The sequence below is a fragment of the Triticum urartu genome, chromosome 6A, assembly GCF_056163025.1.
Source record: "Triticum urartu cultivar PI428250 chromosome 6A, HENAU_Tu73, whole genome shotgun sequence".
NCBI classification, from domain to species: domain Eukaryota; kingdom Viridiplantae; phylum Streptophyta; class Magnoliopsida; order Poales; family Poaceae; genus Triticum; species Triticum urartu.
Window position 1 is genome coordinate 544,826,797 of NC_141878.1, and position 16,931 is coordinate 544,843,727.

Below are 16,931 nucleotides of genomic sequence, written 5' to 3' on the forward strand. Positions count from 1 at the left end.
AGCCCGTAACACACACACACACAATTCCAATTCCACCGTTAGAAAGGACACTATAAATACCTGAGTTCTGAGGAATTCTGAAGATGAAGGACACTATAAATTCCACCGTTAGGGCACTAAAGATGAAAGACACTGTTTATTTTCCCCTAGTTTGGTGTGTGAGTTCTGAGGAATTCTCAAGTTCAGTAGGATAACTGACAGCCGTATTGGGTGCCGTCTCATACAAGGGTGGCTCCATCACTCGCCTTTTGAGCTCACCGCACCGGCCGATAACAAACTCCGGCCGACATATCCATCGAGCCGCCGGCCCAACGGAGCATTGAAGTCGAGCACGTACACCGGAACATGTCTTGCAAGTTGCCCACCGGCATGCTGCAGCCTGCAGCACACTATAAATACCTGGCCAGACGCACCAGCTGAATCCATCAGGTCTCCATCCTCCTCTTCGAGAGCACAGCTAGATAGAGCTGAAGAACATGGCGAGCAAACACTCGTCCCTCTCCCTCTTCCTCGTCCTCCTTGGCCTGTCGGCCAGCTTGGCCTCCGGGCAAGTCCTGTTTCAGGTAAGATCGTGCCCTGTCTTCAGCTTCTACACGTACTACTGTGATCATGTTTCGGGGACTGAGCTTTGAGTTCTGCTGCGTGCGGCAGGGTTTCAACTGGGAGTCGTGGAAGCACAATGGCGGGTGGTACAACTTCCTGATGGGCAAGGTGGACGACATCGCCGCCGCCGGCGTCACGCACGTGTGGCTCCCCCCGGCGTCGCAGTCCGTCGCCGAGCAAGGGTACATGCCGGGCCGGCTGTACGACCTGGACGCGTCCAAGTACGGCAACAAGGCGCAGCTCAAGTCCCTGATCGGGGCGCTCCACGGCAAGGGCGTCAAGGCCATCGCCGACATCGTCATCAACCACCGCACGGCGGAGCGCAAGGACGGCCGGGGCATCTACTGCATCTTCGAGGGCGGCACCCCTGACGCGCGCCTCGACTGGGGCCCCCACATGATCTGCCGCGACGACCGGCCCTACGCCGACGGCACGGGCAACCCAGACACCGGCGCCGACTTCGGGGCCGCCCCGGACATCGACCACCTCAACCCGCGCGTCCAGAAGGAGCTCGTCGAGTGGCTCAACTGGCTCAGGACCGACGTCGGCTTCGACGGCTGGCGCTTCGACTTCGCCAAGGGCTACTCCGCGGACGTCGCCAAGATCTACATCGACCGCTCCGAGCCCAGCTTCGCCGTGGCCGAGATATGGACGTCGCTGGCGTACGGCGGGGACGGCAAGCCCAACCTCAACCAGGACCAGCACCGGCAGGAGCTGGTGAACTGGGTGAACAAGGTGGGCGGCTCCGGCCCCGGCACCACGTTCGACTTCACCACCAAAGGCATCCTCAACGTGGCTGTGGAGGGCGAGCTGTGGCGGCTGCGCGGCACCGACGGCAAGGCGCCAGGCATGATCGGGTGGTGGCCAGCCAAGGCGGTGACCTTCGTGGACAACCATGACACCGGCTCCACGCAGCACATGTGGCCCTTCCCTTCCGACAAGGTCATGCAGGGATACGCCTACATCCTCACGCACCCTGGGACCCCATGCATCGTGAGTCATCGTGCCATTGCCAAATCATCATATCTAAATTGTCTTTTTTTTCGTCCGTTCATAAGAAACCATGACCTAACTTGACAAAAAAAAAATGATATTCTTCAGTTCTACGATCATTTCTTCGACTGGGGGCTGAAGGAGGAGATCGATCGCCTGGTGTCAATCAGGACCCGGCAGGGGATACACAGTGAGAGCAAGCTGCAAATCATAGAGGCCGACGCCGACCTTTACCTGGCCGAGATCGATGGCAAGGTCATCGTCAAGCTCGGGCCAAGATACGATGTCGGGCACCTCATTCCTCAAGGCTTCAAGGTGGTCGCGCACGGCAATGACTATGCCGTATGGGAGAAAATATAAGCAAAATTATCCGAGCTGCTCCACAATTTTTCTTCCCTATATATGAATGTCACACCTATTAGTCCGAGCTCGTGTTGTCCACATAGTACGATTTTAGTACTTCCTCCATGTAAAAGTGAGGATGAGGGACATCCATTGTATTTTTCATAAATAATAATCAATAAGTATTTTCGCTACTCATGGTTTACTCGATGTTGGTTGACCACAAATTATGCAGCGCACGACCACTGACTCGTGCGAGAGCATGCAATCTCCAAGCTTGATGCTTGGGGTGGTAGGAGCTCTGCCTTTGCATTAAGGATTAGAGCTCTACATAAGAAAGCATGGAAAGGAGAAGAAGAAATCTTCACAAGGTGATGTCTGTAGCTTAGTTATACAATGCTCAGCTATCAGCTCTGAATTAACTTTGATCAGAGCTGCCATGTGTTGTAGAAAATCTGACTATTTCTCTTTTTTTGCAAAAAAAAACCCGATGATTTCTTTCATTCAAAATATGTACTGAGCAAAGTATGATGGAACTGAAGCTGTTCATCTGAGTTGCACCAAAGTGTGGCATGTTGCAGCTAAGTTTGAACGATGTGGCGAACGGATAGCGGTGGATTCGTGGGCTGCAAATTCTAGTAGCTGGTCACAAAGAAAGCAAACATGGTTGTAATCGCAGCCTCCTGCATGCGGTCTGTCAGCGGTGGGAAGCTGATTTTGTACTACACTATTAGAAATGTCAAAACGTCTTACATTTAAAAACAGAAGTAGTAGAAGCAAGAGTAACAATTTTGTTTTCCTCTCAATTCTGAGGCTCCATAGATTCTCAAGCTCCGGTCTAGCAATTGATCCCAAGGAACTGACTAGAGTATGCCGAGAGAGCAGGTCAGGTTATCTTCTCTGAATTTGCAGCCAATATGGAAAGAGAGAATTTCTTATTTGGTAATTCTTAAAATTTGCTTCCTTACTTGGCCTAAAATAAAATTTCTTCTTTATTTGACACCTAAAGTAAATTTTGTTTCTTATACGAGACTTCCGTTCATTTTAGGCACTAACGGTGTAGGTATGAGGCGAAAAGACCATTTTACTTCTAGTGCATTGTTTAACTATCCTGGATGAAGTAAAAATGCAATCAGTTCATAAATATTTTTGGGATGTACTTCCTCCGTTTCTAAATATTTGTTTTTCTAGACATTTCAAATAACTACTACATACGGATGTATGTAGACATATTTTAGAGTGTAAATTCACTCATTTTGTTCCGTATATAGTCACTTGTTGAAATGTCTAGAAAGACAAGTATTTAGAAACGGAGGGAGTAGAATGGATGCTGCGCATAGATATGAAGAGGTTAAAGGGAGCGACACACTTCCAGGCCGATCAGTCGGCGTTCCCTGTTCTCCCGTCCGTGTGTTTCAAGTTGTGCCATCGATCTACTAACCGGCGTCTAGTGCTTAGTAGGAGCACGTGCAAGTGCATATTGTGCAAATCGATCCAGCTGCGTACGTACTACTAGTACGTGAGTCTCCTCATCGGCGGCCAGAAAGTAATCAGATGCAGCTAGCTCAGAGCATCTCCAGCCGTTAGGCCCCCCAAGGACACGAAAAAGCGTTATTTGGGCCAGCCGGTGTTTTTTCAGCATGAGGGCGAGCACGTTCCAGCCGCCGCCTCCAGATCGCTCCAGACGCCCCCACAGTTCATTCAAATTTCAACAAACACGGTCAAATTTGAACAAACACGGCCAAATTTCGTCGAAATTTAGGCGTTTTTTACACGAATAAAAGTGATGAAAAAAAACCTAAACTACGGCCGATGCTTCTCCTCCTTGACACGGCCGCTGCTCGACCCCTCGCCTCGGCGCGTTGCTTCACTCGAGCGGCGGGTCGTTGCCGCCCTCGACGTGTGCGGCCATGGACGCCCCACCACAGGCGGCGGCCCTCGCTGTTGTTGCGGCCGTGCGGCATCGGCGCGTTGTTGGTGGAGACGAGCCGCTCCTCCTGCCGGCGTTCGAAGTACGCCGTCCACGCCGCATGGTTGTCGGCGGCGTACTCCGGGAGCGCCCACTCCGCGGCCGTCAGGGACGCCCGCGCACGCTCGATCTCGACGTGGAAATAGGGCGTCTCGGGGACGGGCAGAGGGGGGACAGGGACCCCGCCGGCGCTGAGCCTCCACCGCGACGGAGCGCGTACGTCGGGCGGCGCGGGGTAGTTGGCCTCGTGGAGGAGGTAGGCCTCCCACTCATGCAGCAAGCGGCGTCCAGAATGGTTGGCCGCCGCCGGGGTACCTCGCGCTCATGGTTGCCGGGGGGAGAGAGAGGGGCTCGAACGGGGGAGAGAGGGGAGAAAGTGCGGCGGCGAGGAGGGGGAGGACTGCTGATGCCGATAGATGGGTGCCTCACCGGCACGGCCAGGGGCGCCTTTTATAGCGGCTCGGGGGCGGCCGCGTGCGAACGCGTGGCAGAAGGCGGGGCGGCGTCGCCGCACTTCGTCGCCCGTGAATCAATGGCAAGCTGACCGGCGGCAGCCTTGGCATTGATTCCCGCGAGAAAACCGAGACGATAAGGACGACCAGCCTTCGTCTCGCTGACGCGCCGGTCCCGCCACTCTTTCGCGCCAAAACGTTCGCGCCGACGCCCCCGGACGCCCCCCAGCGTGCCGGTTCGGGTTGGGTGCGCAGGCGCCAATTTTGGCCCAATCCGGCGAAAAACAGGCTCTTAAGGGCGCGACTAGGCCGATTTTTCGTCGCTGACGCTAAAAAACGGCCTTGGGGGCCTGTTGGGGGCGCGGCTGGAGATACTCTCAAATGCAGCTAGCTTGCACGTGCATCTCGCAGAAAAGTACTCGACTGTACTTGGAGCTACATCTCATCAGAAGGTACACGAGTCAAGACCTTTTTTTGAACAATCTCGCAAAGTTTTTATTAAATCATCACAATATTTACAGAGACGGATGAAAGATCTTTAGGATGATCTAGTTAAATATGGCGGCCACCTCCTAAAGAAAATGTATGCTTTGCTAAATTGTGAGCCTTAAAATTTAAGCTCCAAAATTCATAACTAAATTTACAAAAATTAGACACAAGTCGAGACATGTGTCAACCTCTACCCGCCACATGCGCTGCCCTCCACCAATTACCTGTTCCACATATCGCCTAGATTGCCGATCACGTCTGGCCTCAAGGCATCTTCAATGGTTATAAGATACTTGCTGATAGATTTTGCCACATAGGATTTTTGATGATATGTTATATAATAAATGAGAAAAGAGAGTAAGCTTGTATGTACATGAACCAACAAATCTTGCACAAGCTTCAATGTAGAATGAGAGAACACCTAATTTATTATCTTAAATCCTACTAGGCAAATTACATACAACTTATTAGAGTAGTTGTACATTAAAATGTTGATTGGTGACATAACATATTTTATAAACAAACCAATAAACAAACCATTGAAGATGCCCTCAAAGCGTCACGGTCGTAGATGTTGACGCCATAGCCGCTCCACCGCTTCGCGTCCTTCATGGCCGGCGCCATCCACAACTCATGGCACAACTATGGGCGGGCAGTCACGCCTGTGGTGTCATGTCAGCGTGGACGCCCAAGGCCGAGCTCGCCTCAGCGTTGTGGGCCGTCCACTCTGCAGTTGCACTCGCTAGTACTACGTACCACTAAAAAAAATTTGTTAGTACTACGTATCCCTAAACGAACTCGCTAGTACTAGCGATGTTTTGTACGGATATGTACACGTACAGATCAGTTTATCTAAGGAACAAAATATTGAAGCATACATATTTATGGGCAGTATCTATTGACCCCTAAAATATGGGTGAACTGATTGTTTTTTTACTACATCTAGAATATGGGTGAACTGATTGTTTTTTTACTACATCTAGGATAGTTACACAATGCACTAGGGGCAAAATGGTCTTTTCATCTCACACTTAACCCCGTTGGTGACTAAAATGGACGGAAGTGTCATATAAGAAACAAAATCTACTTTAGGTGTCAAATAGGGAAGAAAAATTTATTTTAGGCTAAATAAGGAAGCAAAATTTAAGAAAGGGTCAAATAAAGAATTCTCTCATATGAAAATGAAATCTTCAAGGTCAGCAGCCCTTCTGGCAAGCAAGAAAAGACCAAGGGCGATGTGCCAACACGCATACACGTTTTACTATCTTCTGAAAAATAATGGCGAAAATTATGTATAGCAGCTATGAACACTGCAAAAATATGCATAGCAAGCTAGATTACAGTTTTCGTTTTTTAAATGGGCTTCAAACCGATATCTTTTAAAATAGCGTAAATCGATTCAAATGTAACTAGGGTAGGGAAGATGCATTACATGCTATCCTACTGCAACTGCAAAGCCTGGCTGGTGTTTGAAGGCCATCCAAATGCATCGAATGATGCAGTAACTCACCTGGCATGCCCAAGAGTTGATAAACAAGAGCAAAACAGTAAAGAAAAACTAATGCAAATGAAGTCGTTATTATCATCCATCGCCACCTTTCGGGGCCCTTTGATTCACAGGATTTCAGAAGCACGGGAATATGAAAAACGTAGGATTACAATGTAACTTCCAGTTGAATCCTACAGGAAACTAGTTTGTTTGATTGCATCACAAGAAAAACATAGGATTCTTCCCAAATGGTTTGAGCGGATGCTAAAATTCTTATGGAACGTGGTACAAAGGAAAATTCTTAGGGGGGGGGGGGGGATCCTGTAGGATTCAATCCTACAAATCAATTGACCAACATAGGAAAATTTCCTAAGGATTCCAATCCTACAAATTCCGATGAGAATCCTTTGAATCAAAGAAACACCTGGCTCACAAGTCAGAGTGCATTGAAGACCAGGCAATAAACGCCTTAGGCTGAGGCAAGTAACACTGCTACTCAGGTAATGAGTGATCTATACGTCAGCTTGCAATAACAAATAAATTAAGTTATCGCTACTTCATCAATTTCTATAATGATTAATTAGTGCAACCAATGTATAGTCATGAAAAACACTAATATACTTTGCGGTAAATTATGTGTCCTGGATTGCAATACTTTGTAACCAAAACCATCCAAAATGGGAGACCAAATCATCATCATGCTACAGACCATTCTTGAAATTAATAAAAGGAAGGGTGCATCATTATCTGCCTGGAAACAATTTTCAGTTCAAGCTGCATTTCCCTGCCAGGAGACAAAATAAACGATCAGACTGGTGGTGGATTAACATGCTGTCTTCGGAAACTGGAAAAGGCAAAAATACCTTTGGTTTAGACTTATTGGGTTTGGAGTCAGCAGCAGCTTGTTTGCTATCAACAAGAGGCCGCTTGAAAGGAAGGAAATCTATTCCAAGCATGAATGGCCGCAACACCTCTGGCACTTCAACACCACCTTCCCGCTGGTAGTTCTCCAGAATACAGCAAAGTGTCCTCTCAGTTGCAGTCAGCGTGGAATTCAACATATGAACGAACTGCTTCGATTGCTCATCATTCTGCCAATTCAACATACATACATCAGGTGGTCAGACATTTTGATCTACTCACACAAGGCACAAGCATCCATTTAAACAAGGGCAACTCCTACCTTTTTCTGGCCATAGCCTATTCCAAGTCTCCTTGCCTGATAATCTGTGCAATTTGAACAGGACACTAATTCTCGGAAGGTTTTTGATGCAGGGAACCATGCTTCCAAATCATACTTCTTAGCTGCAGCATCATTAAGAGCACCAGAGACAATTGAAACTAGTTGATATGGTAGCCCAATCTGCAAGCAATGTTTATACATATCAGCAACGCGCAGTCGAGGATATCAACACTGTTGTTTAAGGTTCGCAAAGCTTCAGATACTTACCGCCTGATAAAAATCTTCTGCATTTTTAATCATCTCCTCATGCATTTCCCAGGATACATTGTCATTTGGACCTGTGGCGCAGAACTGCTCGATCTTTTCAAACTGGTGGACTCTGAAGATGCCAGCTGTGTCCCTCCCGTGTGAACCAGCTTCTTTCCGGAAGCACGTGGAGAACCCAGCATATCTAAACACGCAAAGTCTGTTATCAAATTACTTGCGCCTAGTGACTAAAGACAAGCTACCTAAAATTAGGCACTACCAACCTGATAGGCAAATCTGCAGGATAAATTCGATCACCTAGATGATAAGCACATAGCGGTTGCTCCGATGTTGCTATGAGATACTTATCCTCTCCGTCACCTGTTACCTGCCAAATGCAACTAATGGTCATGGACTGATGGACATATTATTACACATGTTGGATCAAACTCAAACTAATACTACTGAAACATCATTAGTTCAAATCAACAATGATAATGAGGAACCAGTGTACAAACAGAATATAAACAAAAAAATGGTGCTTTGAACTTTGCCCAGAACTGTACATGTTAAGACTTGCCAGATAGTTAGAACTGGAAATGGAAGGTTACTCCTCTGAGAACCATTACCAATCAACCTAACAGAATGTAACTTCAATGAAACTGAGTGATGCTTACTGAAGCTGTGAACATACAGCAGCAAACTAACAAGAAAATACATTACCACACCCCGAGAAAGCATGGCCTTATTTTTAAATACAGGGAAACAAATGGAAATACAGTTGATCAATAACACCAGAATATGCAAGGGACACCTCTTTGGACTTACTTTGTAGAGCTCCTCATCAAATTGGGCCAACTGGGCACATTTTGCCATGATTTCCTTTCTCATGAAAAAAGGAGTTTGCATTGGTGTAAATTCTCGTTTTCCCAGGAATGATAGCCCAAAATTTATCAACGCCTGGTTCAGGAGAACACCATCGCCCTTCAAAAAGAAACCTCTTCCACCAGCTACATCAGCACCTGCGAATGAGTGGGCAAAGTATGAGAGGTAGCTTAAAATTTAATAAAGCAGGGGTTCCACAAATTTAGTAACTCCAGCGAGCTTGTGCTATGATGGGAAAAAAACTTCTTAAGTACAAATGAACAATGTTTTTTTCATAAGCTTAAACGTAGTGCAAGTAGATGCAAACATAAAAAGTTGCTACTATTCTGCTACTCCCTCTGATCCAAAATAAGTGTCGGGGTTTTAGTTCAAGAGAGTACCGGATTACTATATTTGATGATCTGGTGTTCCATAATACGGTAGATAGAGGAATACAGGTATCTATCAATCCCATCCCATATATGTATCAAGCACAGCAATTGTATAATGATTTGTGTGATACCAAGTACTGGGGCCAACATGCTAACACAACAGACTCAACGTTGCTACTTAAAACCAGAATTTTCAGTTGTTGATAGTGATACAGCAGTGCTAGTTGAAACCAGAAATTATAGTCAAATACACACAATACTATTGGTAAGTGTTTAACATAAGGCCCACACAAATTGCAGAGCTGTGCTGATTATTAAAAATTCGTCAAAGACAAAAACCTATATTTGTCACCCTAAAACAAAACCTATAGTTGTCAGTAAGCTGCTTCTCCCAAGTTTGGAACAAAAAAAATTGCGTCACAGACCCTGTTCAAGAATTCATCCGATTAACCAGTTAACTTGCCGATTAATCCCTACTCATAGGGTCACCGAGTAGCCGATAAACCGAAAAATCATCTGATTAATTGATTAAATGGCCGATTAACTTGCCGATTAGCCGATTAATCCCCTACTCGCTAGCCAACCGAGCAGCTACCAGTTAACGATTTCCTCAACAATGGTCACAGAGAAGTAGAACAGAATCATAGACGGCCATTCTACAATGGCAGCGAGCACAACAAAAGAAGCAATTCATTACAACTGTAGGCATGTAAAAAAATGCATTCAACTTTCAATCAAACTTGAACCAGAGTAATCCAAGCACAATGAGAAAGCATTCAACCAACAGAGGATTGTTTTTGAGCATTTACCCTTATCCAAAGATACGATGTCAAGCATTATGCAAAGATCCACATGATTCTTCAATTTCTCCTCCAGTCTCTTCTCGCCCCATGTCCGCACAATAGCATTGTTTGCCTGTGAGAAGGAACTATTAAGTAACTTGAGATGCCTTTATATCAATTCTGTGAAGCAAACCTACATTTCATATTTCTAGAATAGGAACATCCAGTTGCTCATAAGCAGATTCAAAGCCAACTCAATGTAGTGCAGTGATGTGTTTTGTATTACTATAGTTACCTAAATTGCATCAGGAATACCGACAGCAGAAACAGGGGAACAGGAACTAGGTTAAATTAGAGCTAGTATAGTTCCAAACAATCACTAAAGGAGACTAGTATCTTTCACAAAGTTATACAGCCAATGTCTGACTTAGTTATCTGTAGAACCATGAAATGTGGGGTTGGCACTTTTTCAACGCACCTCGTCGTTGCTGATGGGCACAGATTCATGCACGAGGTTGCCGATGGTAACTAGCTTGGCATCGAGGGTGGTCTTGGCCTCCTGCACGTCCGTCTCCTTGGCGGCCAGCCTCTTCTTAATCTCCTCCGTGCTCTGTATCAGCTCCGTCGCATCCTGCTTTTTCTGCAACAAAGCGGCATGCTCGCCGTCACATACAAATCCAGAGCTAACCCCGAGGACTAAAAGATAAACCAAAGCGAGGCGAATCGACGCGGGACGTACGGCCTTGAGCTTGCCGATCTCCTTGCTGGTTTTGTTGAGCTCCTGCCGGATCTTGTCGAGCTCGAACTGCCCTGCGGAGACGATACGTCCTGGGGGGTCAGGGTCCGCGGATCTGGAAGGTTCTGGGGGGGGGGGGGGGGGGGGAGGAGGACTTACTCTGGCGCCACGCCTCGTCGAGGACGATGACCTCGTCGACGAGCTCGACGGGGGCGAAGCGGCTGCGCTGCGACTGGCGGACGAGCTCAGGGTCGCCGCCCTTCTCCTTGCGGAAGAGGTTGATGTCGAGCATATTCTCGTGCGACCGCGGCTAGGCCAACTTCTCCGCGGACGAGCTCGACGGGGGCGAGGCGGCTGCGCTGCGATTGGCGGCGGCGGCGGAGGGCGGAGAGGGAGGGTTCTTCTGACGAGAGGTGGATGACGGGGAGGGAGCGATCGAGAGGGTCGGGTCGGCCGGTCGGGGCCGGTTTTTTTCTTCTGACATCGAGTCGGGGCCGGCCTTAAGAGGCTCTGTGCCGGGCTTCCTTTCGGCCCGTATATGGACTCACAGTCCCGACGGAGACCTACTGCTCGTGCTCTCTCTTTCATCAGTCCCAGTTCAGGGTTTGATCAGGGGGATAGGTGATGGAAACAGCACATCAATCTGGCAACATAACTGGCTACCCCGTCCACATAACATGCGGCCAATTATGAGCAGAATAGCTAACCCCCCACAATTGGTTCGGGGCTTGATCCTTCCTGGGGCGGAGTGGGACAGAGATGCAATTGCAGAAATCTTTATTCCAACAGATGCAGCCTCAATACAAGCTATTCCGCTTTGCACTCGCCATATCGAAGACTTCTGGCCTTCGGTGGGTCAACAAATTACTGTTGAGCCATTGACAGAATTGAGCATAGTTATGAGAATATCTAGATATGATCATGTATATAGGCATCACGTCCGAGACAAGTAGACCGAAACGATTCTGCATCTACTACTATTACTCCACTCATCGACCGCTATCCAGTATGCATCTAGAGTATTAAGTTAAAAACAAAGTAACGCCTTAAGCAAGATGACATGATGTAGAGGGATAGTTTCATGCAATATGATAAAAACCCCATCTTGTTATCCTCGATGGCAACAATACAATACGTGCCTTGCTGCCCCTTCTGTCACTGGTAAAGGACACCGCAAGATTGAACCCAAAGCTAAGCAATTCTCCCATGGCAAGAACAACCAATCTAGTAGGCCAAACCAAACTGATAATTCGAAGAGACTTGCAAAGATAACCAATCATACATAAAAGAATTCAGAGAAGATTCAAATATTATTCATAGATAGACTTGATCATAAACCCACAATTCATCGGTCTCAACAAACACACCGCAAAAAGAAGATTACATCGAATAGATCTCCACGAGAGGGGGAGAACATTGTATTGAAATCCAAAAAGACAGAAGAAGCCATCTAGCTACTAGCTATGGACCCGTAGGTCTGAAGTAAACTACTCACACTTCATCGGAGGGGCTTGGATGATGATGTAGAAGCCCTCCGTGATCGATGCCCCCTCCGGCGGAGCTCCGGGAACAGGCCCCAAGATGGGATCTCGTGGATACAGAAAGTTGCGGCGGTGGAATTAGGTTTTTGGCTCCGTCCCCGATCGTTTGGGGGTACGTGGATATATATAGGAGGAAGAAGTACGTCGGTGAAGCTTCGAGGGGCCCACGAAGCAGGGGGCGCACCCTAGGGGGGGGCCTACCCTCGTGAGCACCTCGTGGCTTTCTTGACGGAGGGTCCAAGTTTCCTGGATCTTATCTGATGAGAAAATCACGTTTCCGAAGGTTTCATTCCGTTTGGACTCCGTTTGATATTCCTTTTCTTCGAAACCCTAAAACAGGCAAAAAAAACAGCAATTCTGGGCTGGGCCTCCGGTTAATAGGTTAGTCCCAAAAATAATATAAAAGTGGAAAATAAAGCCCAATAATGTCTAAAACAGTAGATAATATAGCATGGAGCAATCAAAAATTATAGATAGGTTGGAGACGTATCAGTGGCCGTGTAGGGATTGACAACCCCTTATCGCGTTGGTTGCGAAGATTTATTTGTTTTGTGCAGGTACGAGGGACTCGCGCGTAGCCTCCTACTGGATTGATACATTGGTTCTCCAGAACTGAGGGAAATACTTACGCTACTTTACAGCATCATCGCTTCCTCTTCGGGGAAAACCAACGCAGTGCTCAAGAGGTAGCAAGAAGGATTTCTGGCGCCGTTGCCGGGGTGTCTACGCAAAAGTCAATATATCAAGTACCCATCACAATCCTTATCTCCCGCATTACATTATTTGCCATTTGCCTCTCGTTTTACTCTCCCCCACTTCACCCTTCCGTTTTATTCGCTCTCTCTCTCTCTATCCTCCCTCTCTTACCGTTTCGCCTCTTTTCTATTTGCTTGTCGTTATGGCTAGTCCATTATCTTCTCCGTTGTGTCCCGAGAATGAAATTCTAAATTTTAAGCAAAGGGAGGGAGAAAATCTAAAAGACGCTTGGTATAGAATTTGCAATGCTCAAAATAGATCTACGAGGAAGCAATCTACTTCCGTTCTTCTTTGCATTTTTTATGTAGGCGCTACTCCTTGGCACAGATATGTCCTTGATACTATCACCGGAGGGAACTTCTTGGGTAGCCATACTTTTGATTCCTATAATGCTATGATAGATTTGTTTGGCTCACCTCCTCTTTTGGTTAATGGAACTGTATTAACTTTGGAGCATGTAATGCAAAGGCTCGAAATTACTGAAAATAAGGTTGCTACCGTAGAGTTAATTGAAAATTTGGATAAAAAGATCCACAACCGAATCTCTCAATATGGATCTAAAGTAGGAGTCACTTTGAAAAATATTAAAGAGAAGGAACCCATAGTTAATGAGAAAATAAATCACGATTCCACTAGGATCGATAAACTTGAGGATATTATTACCAACTTGGGAACCGCTTTTTCTTCCGTAAAGAATACTCCAAATCCTCCCACTAAAATTGCCAAGCTTATCTATGTTCCTAAAAATAAGGGTGAATCCTCTAGTAAGGAAACTGCGGATCTCAAATCTATAAGTATTCGTCCCAATCTTTTTGCTATCATTAAGGAACCATTTATTACAAATGAATTTTTCGATCTTGTGCCTAAAAATTTGATAATCAATAAAAATAAATAAATTCCTAAAAATGGTAGATGCCTCATTGAGGAATTGCCTACCAAAGATGGCAATACCTAGATCTATCCTTGCTTTTTATGCATGGCTAGGGGCATTAAACGATAGCGCTTGTTGGGAGGCAACCCAATTTTGTTTTTATTCCTTGCTTTTTGCTCCTGTTTAGTAATAAATAGTTTATCTAGCTTCTGTTTAGGTTGTGTTTTTGTGTTTAATTAGTGTTTGCGCCAAGTAGAACCGTTGGGAAGACTTGGGGAAAGTCTTGATATCTTGCTGTAAAAAACAGAAACTTTAGCGCTCACGAGAACTGCTGCCATTTTTATTTGGAAGGTGCTATTTAGTTAATTCTTTTTGCAGATGATTAATAGATAAATTCCTCACGTCCAGAAATTTATTTTAGAATTTTTGGGGTTCCAGATCTTGCGCTAGCTACAGATTACTACAGACTGTTCTGTTTTTGACAGATTCTGTTTTTCGTGTGTTGTTTGCTTATTTTGATGAATCTATGGCTAGTAAAATAGTTTATAAACCATAGAGAAGTTGGAATACAGTAGGTTTAACACCAATATAAATAAAGAATGAGTTCATTACAGTACCTTGAAGTGTTCTTTTGTTTTCTTTCGCTAACGGAGCTCACGAGATTTTCTACTTTAAGTTTTGTGTTGTGAAGTTTTCAAGTTTTGGGTAAAGATTTGATGGATTATGGAATAAGGAGTGGCAAGAGCCTAAGCTTGGGGATGCCCATGGCACCCCCAAGATAATCTAAGGACACCTAAAAGCCAAAGCTTGGGGATTCCCCGGAAGGCATCCCCTCTTTTCGTCTACTTCTATCGGTAACTTTACTTGGAGCTATATTTTTATTCACCACATGATATGTGTTTTGCTTGGAGCGTCTTGTATGATTTGAGTCTTTGCTTTTTAGTTTACCACAATCATCCTTTCTGGACACACCTTTTTAGAGAGCCATACATGATTTGGAATTTGTTAGAATACTCTATGTGCTTCGCTTATATCATTTGAGTTATATAGTTTTGCTCTAGTACTTCACTTGTATATTTTAGAGCACGGTGGTGGATTTGTTTTATAGAAACTATTGATCTCTCATGCTTCACTTAGATTATTTTGAGAGTCTTAAATAGCATGGTAATTTGATTAAATGATCCTAATTGGTAGGTGTTCAAGATTAATAAAAAATTTCTTATGAGTGTTTTGAATACTAAGAGAAGTTTGATGCTTGATGATTGTTTTGAGATATGGAGGTAATAATATCAAAGTCGTGCTAGTTGAGTAGTTGTGAATTTGAGAAATGCTTGTGTTGAAGTTTGCAAGTCCCGTAGCATGCACGTATGGTAAACGTTATGTAACAAATTTGAAACATGAGGTGTTATTTGATTGTCTTCCTTATGAGTGGCGGTCGGGGACGAGCGATGGTCTTTTCCTACCAATCTATCCCCCTAGGAGCATGCGCGTAGTGCTTGGTTTTTGATGACTTGTAGATTTTTGCAATAAGTATGTGAGTTCTTTATGACTAATGTTGAGTCCATGGATTATACGCACTCTCATCCTTCCATCATTGCTAGCCTCTTCGGTACCGTGCATTGCCCTTTCTGACATTGAGAGTTGGTGCAAACTTCGCCGGTGCATCCAAACCCCGTGATATGATACGCTCTGTCACACATAAACCTTCTTATATCTTCCTCAAAACGGCCACCATATCTACCTATTATGGCATTTCCATAGCCATTCTGAGATATATTGCCATGCAACTTTCCACCATTCTGTTTATCATGACACATTCATCATTGTCATATTGCTTAGCATGATCATGTAGTTGACATAGTATTTGTGGCAAAGCCACCGTTCATAATTTCTTCATACATGTTACTCTTGGTTCATTGCATCCCGGTACACCGTCGGAGGCATCCATATAGAGTCATATCTTGTTCTAAGTATCGAGTTGTAATTCTTGAGTTGTAAGTAAATAGAAGTGTGATGACCATCATTCATAGAGCATTGTCCTAAAAAAGGCCAAAAAAAGAAAGGCCAAATAAAAAAAGTAAAGAAGGGACAATGCTACTATCCTTTTCCACACTTGTGCTTCAAAGTAGCACCATAATCTTCATGATAGAGAGTCTTTTGTTTTGTCACTTTCATATACTAGTGGGAATTTTTCATTATAGAACTTGGCTTGTATATTCCAACAATGGGCCTCCTCAAGTGCCCTAGGTCTTTGTGAGCAAGCAAGTTGGATGCACACCCACTTAGTTTCTTTTGTTGAGCTTTCATACATTTATAGCTCTGGTGCATCCGTTGCATGGCAATCCCTACTCCTTGCATTAACATCAATCGATGGGCATCTCCATAGCCCATTGATTAGCCTCGTTGATGTGAGACTTTCTCCTTTTTTGTCTTCTCCACATAACCCCCATCATCATATTCTATTCCACCCATAGTGCTATATCCATGGCTCGCGCTGATCATATATTGCGTGAAAGTTTATAGGTTTGAGATTACTAATGTATGAAACAATTGCTTGGCTTGTCATCAGGGTTGTGCATGATGAGAGCATTCTTGTGTGACGAAAATGGAGCATGACTAAACTATATGATTTTGTAGGGATGAACTTTCTTTGGCCACGTTATTTTGAGAGGACATAATTGCTTAGTTAGTATGCTTGAAGTATTATTATTTTTATGCCAATGTGAACTTTTATCTTGAATCTTTCGGATTTGAATATTCATACCACAATTAAGAAGGATTACATTAAAATTATGCCAAGTAGCACTCCGCATCAAAAATTCTGTTTTTATCATTTACCTACTCGAGGACGAGCAGGAATTTAGCTTGGGGATGCTTGATACGTCTCCAATGTATCTATAATTTTTGATTGCTCCATGCTATATTATCTACTGTTTTTGACATTATTGGGCTTTATTATCCACTTTTATATTATTTTTGGGACTAACCTATTAACCAGAGGCCCAACCTAGAATTTCTGTTTTTTTTGCCTATTTTAGGGTTTCGAAGAAAAGGAATATCCAACAGAGTCCAAACAGAATGAAACCTTCGGGAACGTGATTTTTTTCACCGAACATGATCCAGGAGACTTGGACCATACGTCAAGAAACAAAAGAGGAGGCCACGAGGTAGGGGGCACGCCTACCCCCCAGGCGCGCCCTCCACCCTCGTGGGCCCCCTGTTG

General features: G+C 45.1%; 2 protein-coding genes across 2 annotated transcripts; one reads left to right on the forward strand and one right to left on the reverse strand.

The window, feature by feature from the left end:
* Positions 1-467: 467 nt before the first annotated feature.
* LOC125514853 (alpha-amylase type B isozyme-like) lies at positions 468-2,096 on the forward strand. Its single transcript, XM_048680222.2, has 3 exons — positions 468-563; positions 652-1,596; positions 1,705-2,096. Exons 1-3 carry the CDS (start codon positions 477-479, stop codon positions 1,954-1,956), a joined length of 1,284 nt encoding a protein of 427 aa, XP_048536179.1. The 5' UTR covers positions 468-476; the 3' UTR covers positions 1,957-2,096.
* Positions 2,097-6,934: 4,838 nt separating this feature from the next.
* Positions 6,935-11,015, reverse strand: LOC125514858 (serine--tRNA ligase, cytoplasmic). Its single transcript, XM_048680223.2, has 10 exons — positions 10,700-11,015; positions 10,544-10,614; positions 10,283-10,444; positions 9,832-9,937; positions 8,595-8,788; positions 8,051-8,154; positions 7,788-7,971; positions 7,521-7,700; positions 7,201-7,428; positions 6,935-7,121 (listed from the first exon to the last, which is right to left on the reverse strand). The coding sequence occupies exons 1-10, from the start codon at positions 10,830-10,832 to the stop codon at positions 7,107-7,109; spliced, it is 1,377 nt and encodes a 458-aa protein (XP_048536180.1). The 5' UTR covers positions 10,833-11,015; the 3' UTR covers positions 6,935-7,106.
* Between the last annotated feature and the right edge of the window lie 5,916 nt (positions 11,016-16,931).

Coding starts and splice junctions, on each gene's coding strand:
- LOC125514853 (XM_048680222.2), top strand. CDS start 477: ATGGCGAGCAAACACTCGTCCCTCTCCCTCTTCCTCGTCCTCCTTGGC. Junction 564..651: donor CCGGGCAAGTCCTGTTTCAG/GTAAGATCGTGC, acceptor TGCGTGCGGCAG/GGTTTCAACTGGGAGTCGTG. Junction 1,597..1,704: donor ACCCTGGGACCCCATGCATC/GTGAGTCATCGT, acceptor GATATTCTTCAG/TTCTACGATCATTTCTTCGA.
- LOC125514858 (XM_048680223.2), bottom strand. CDS start 10,832: ATGCTCGACATCAACCTCTTCCGCAAGGAGAAGGGCGGCGACCCTGAG. Junction 8,789..9,831: donor CATCGTATCTTTGGATAAGG/GTAAATGCTCAA, acceptor ACTCATTCGCAG/GTGCTGATGTAGCTGGTGGA. Junction 8,155..8,594: donor TTGATGAGGAGCTCTACAAA/GTAAGTCCAAAG, acceptor TGCATTTGGCAG/GTAACAGGTGACGGAGAGGA.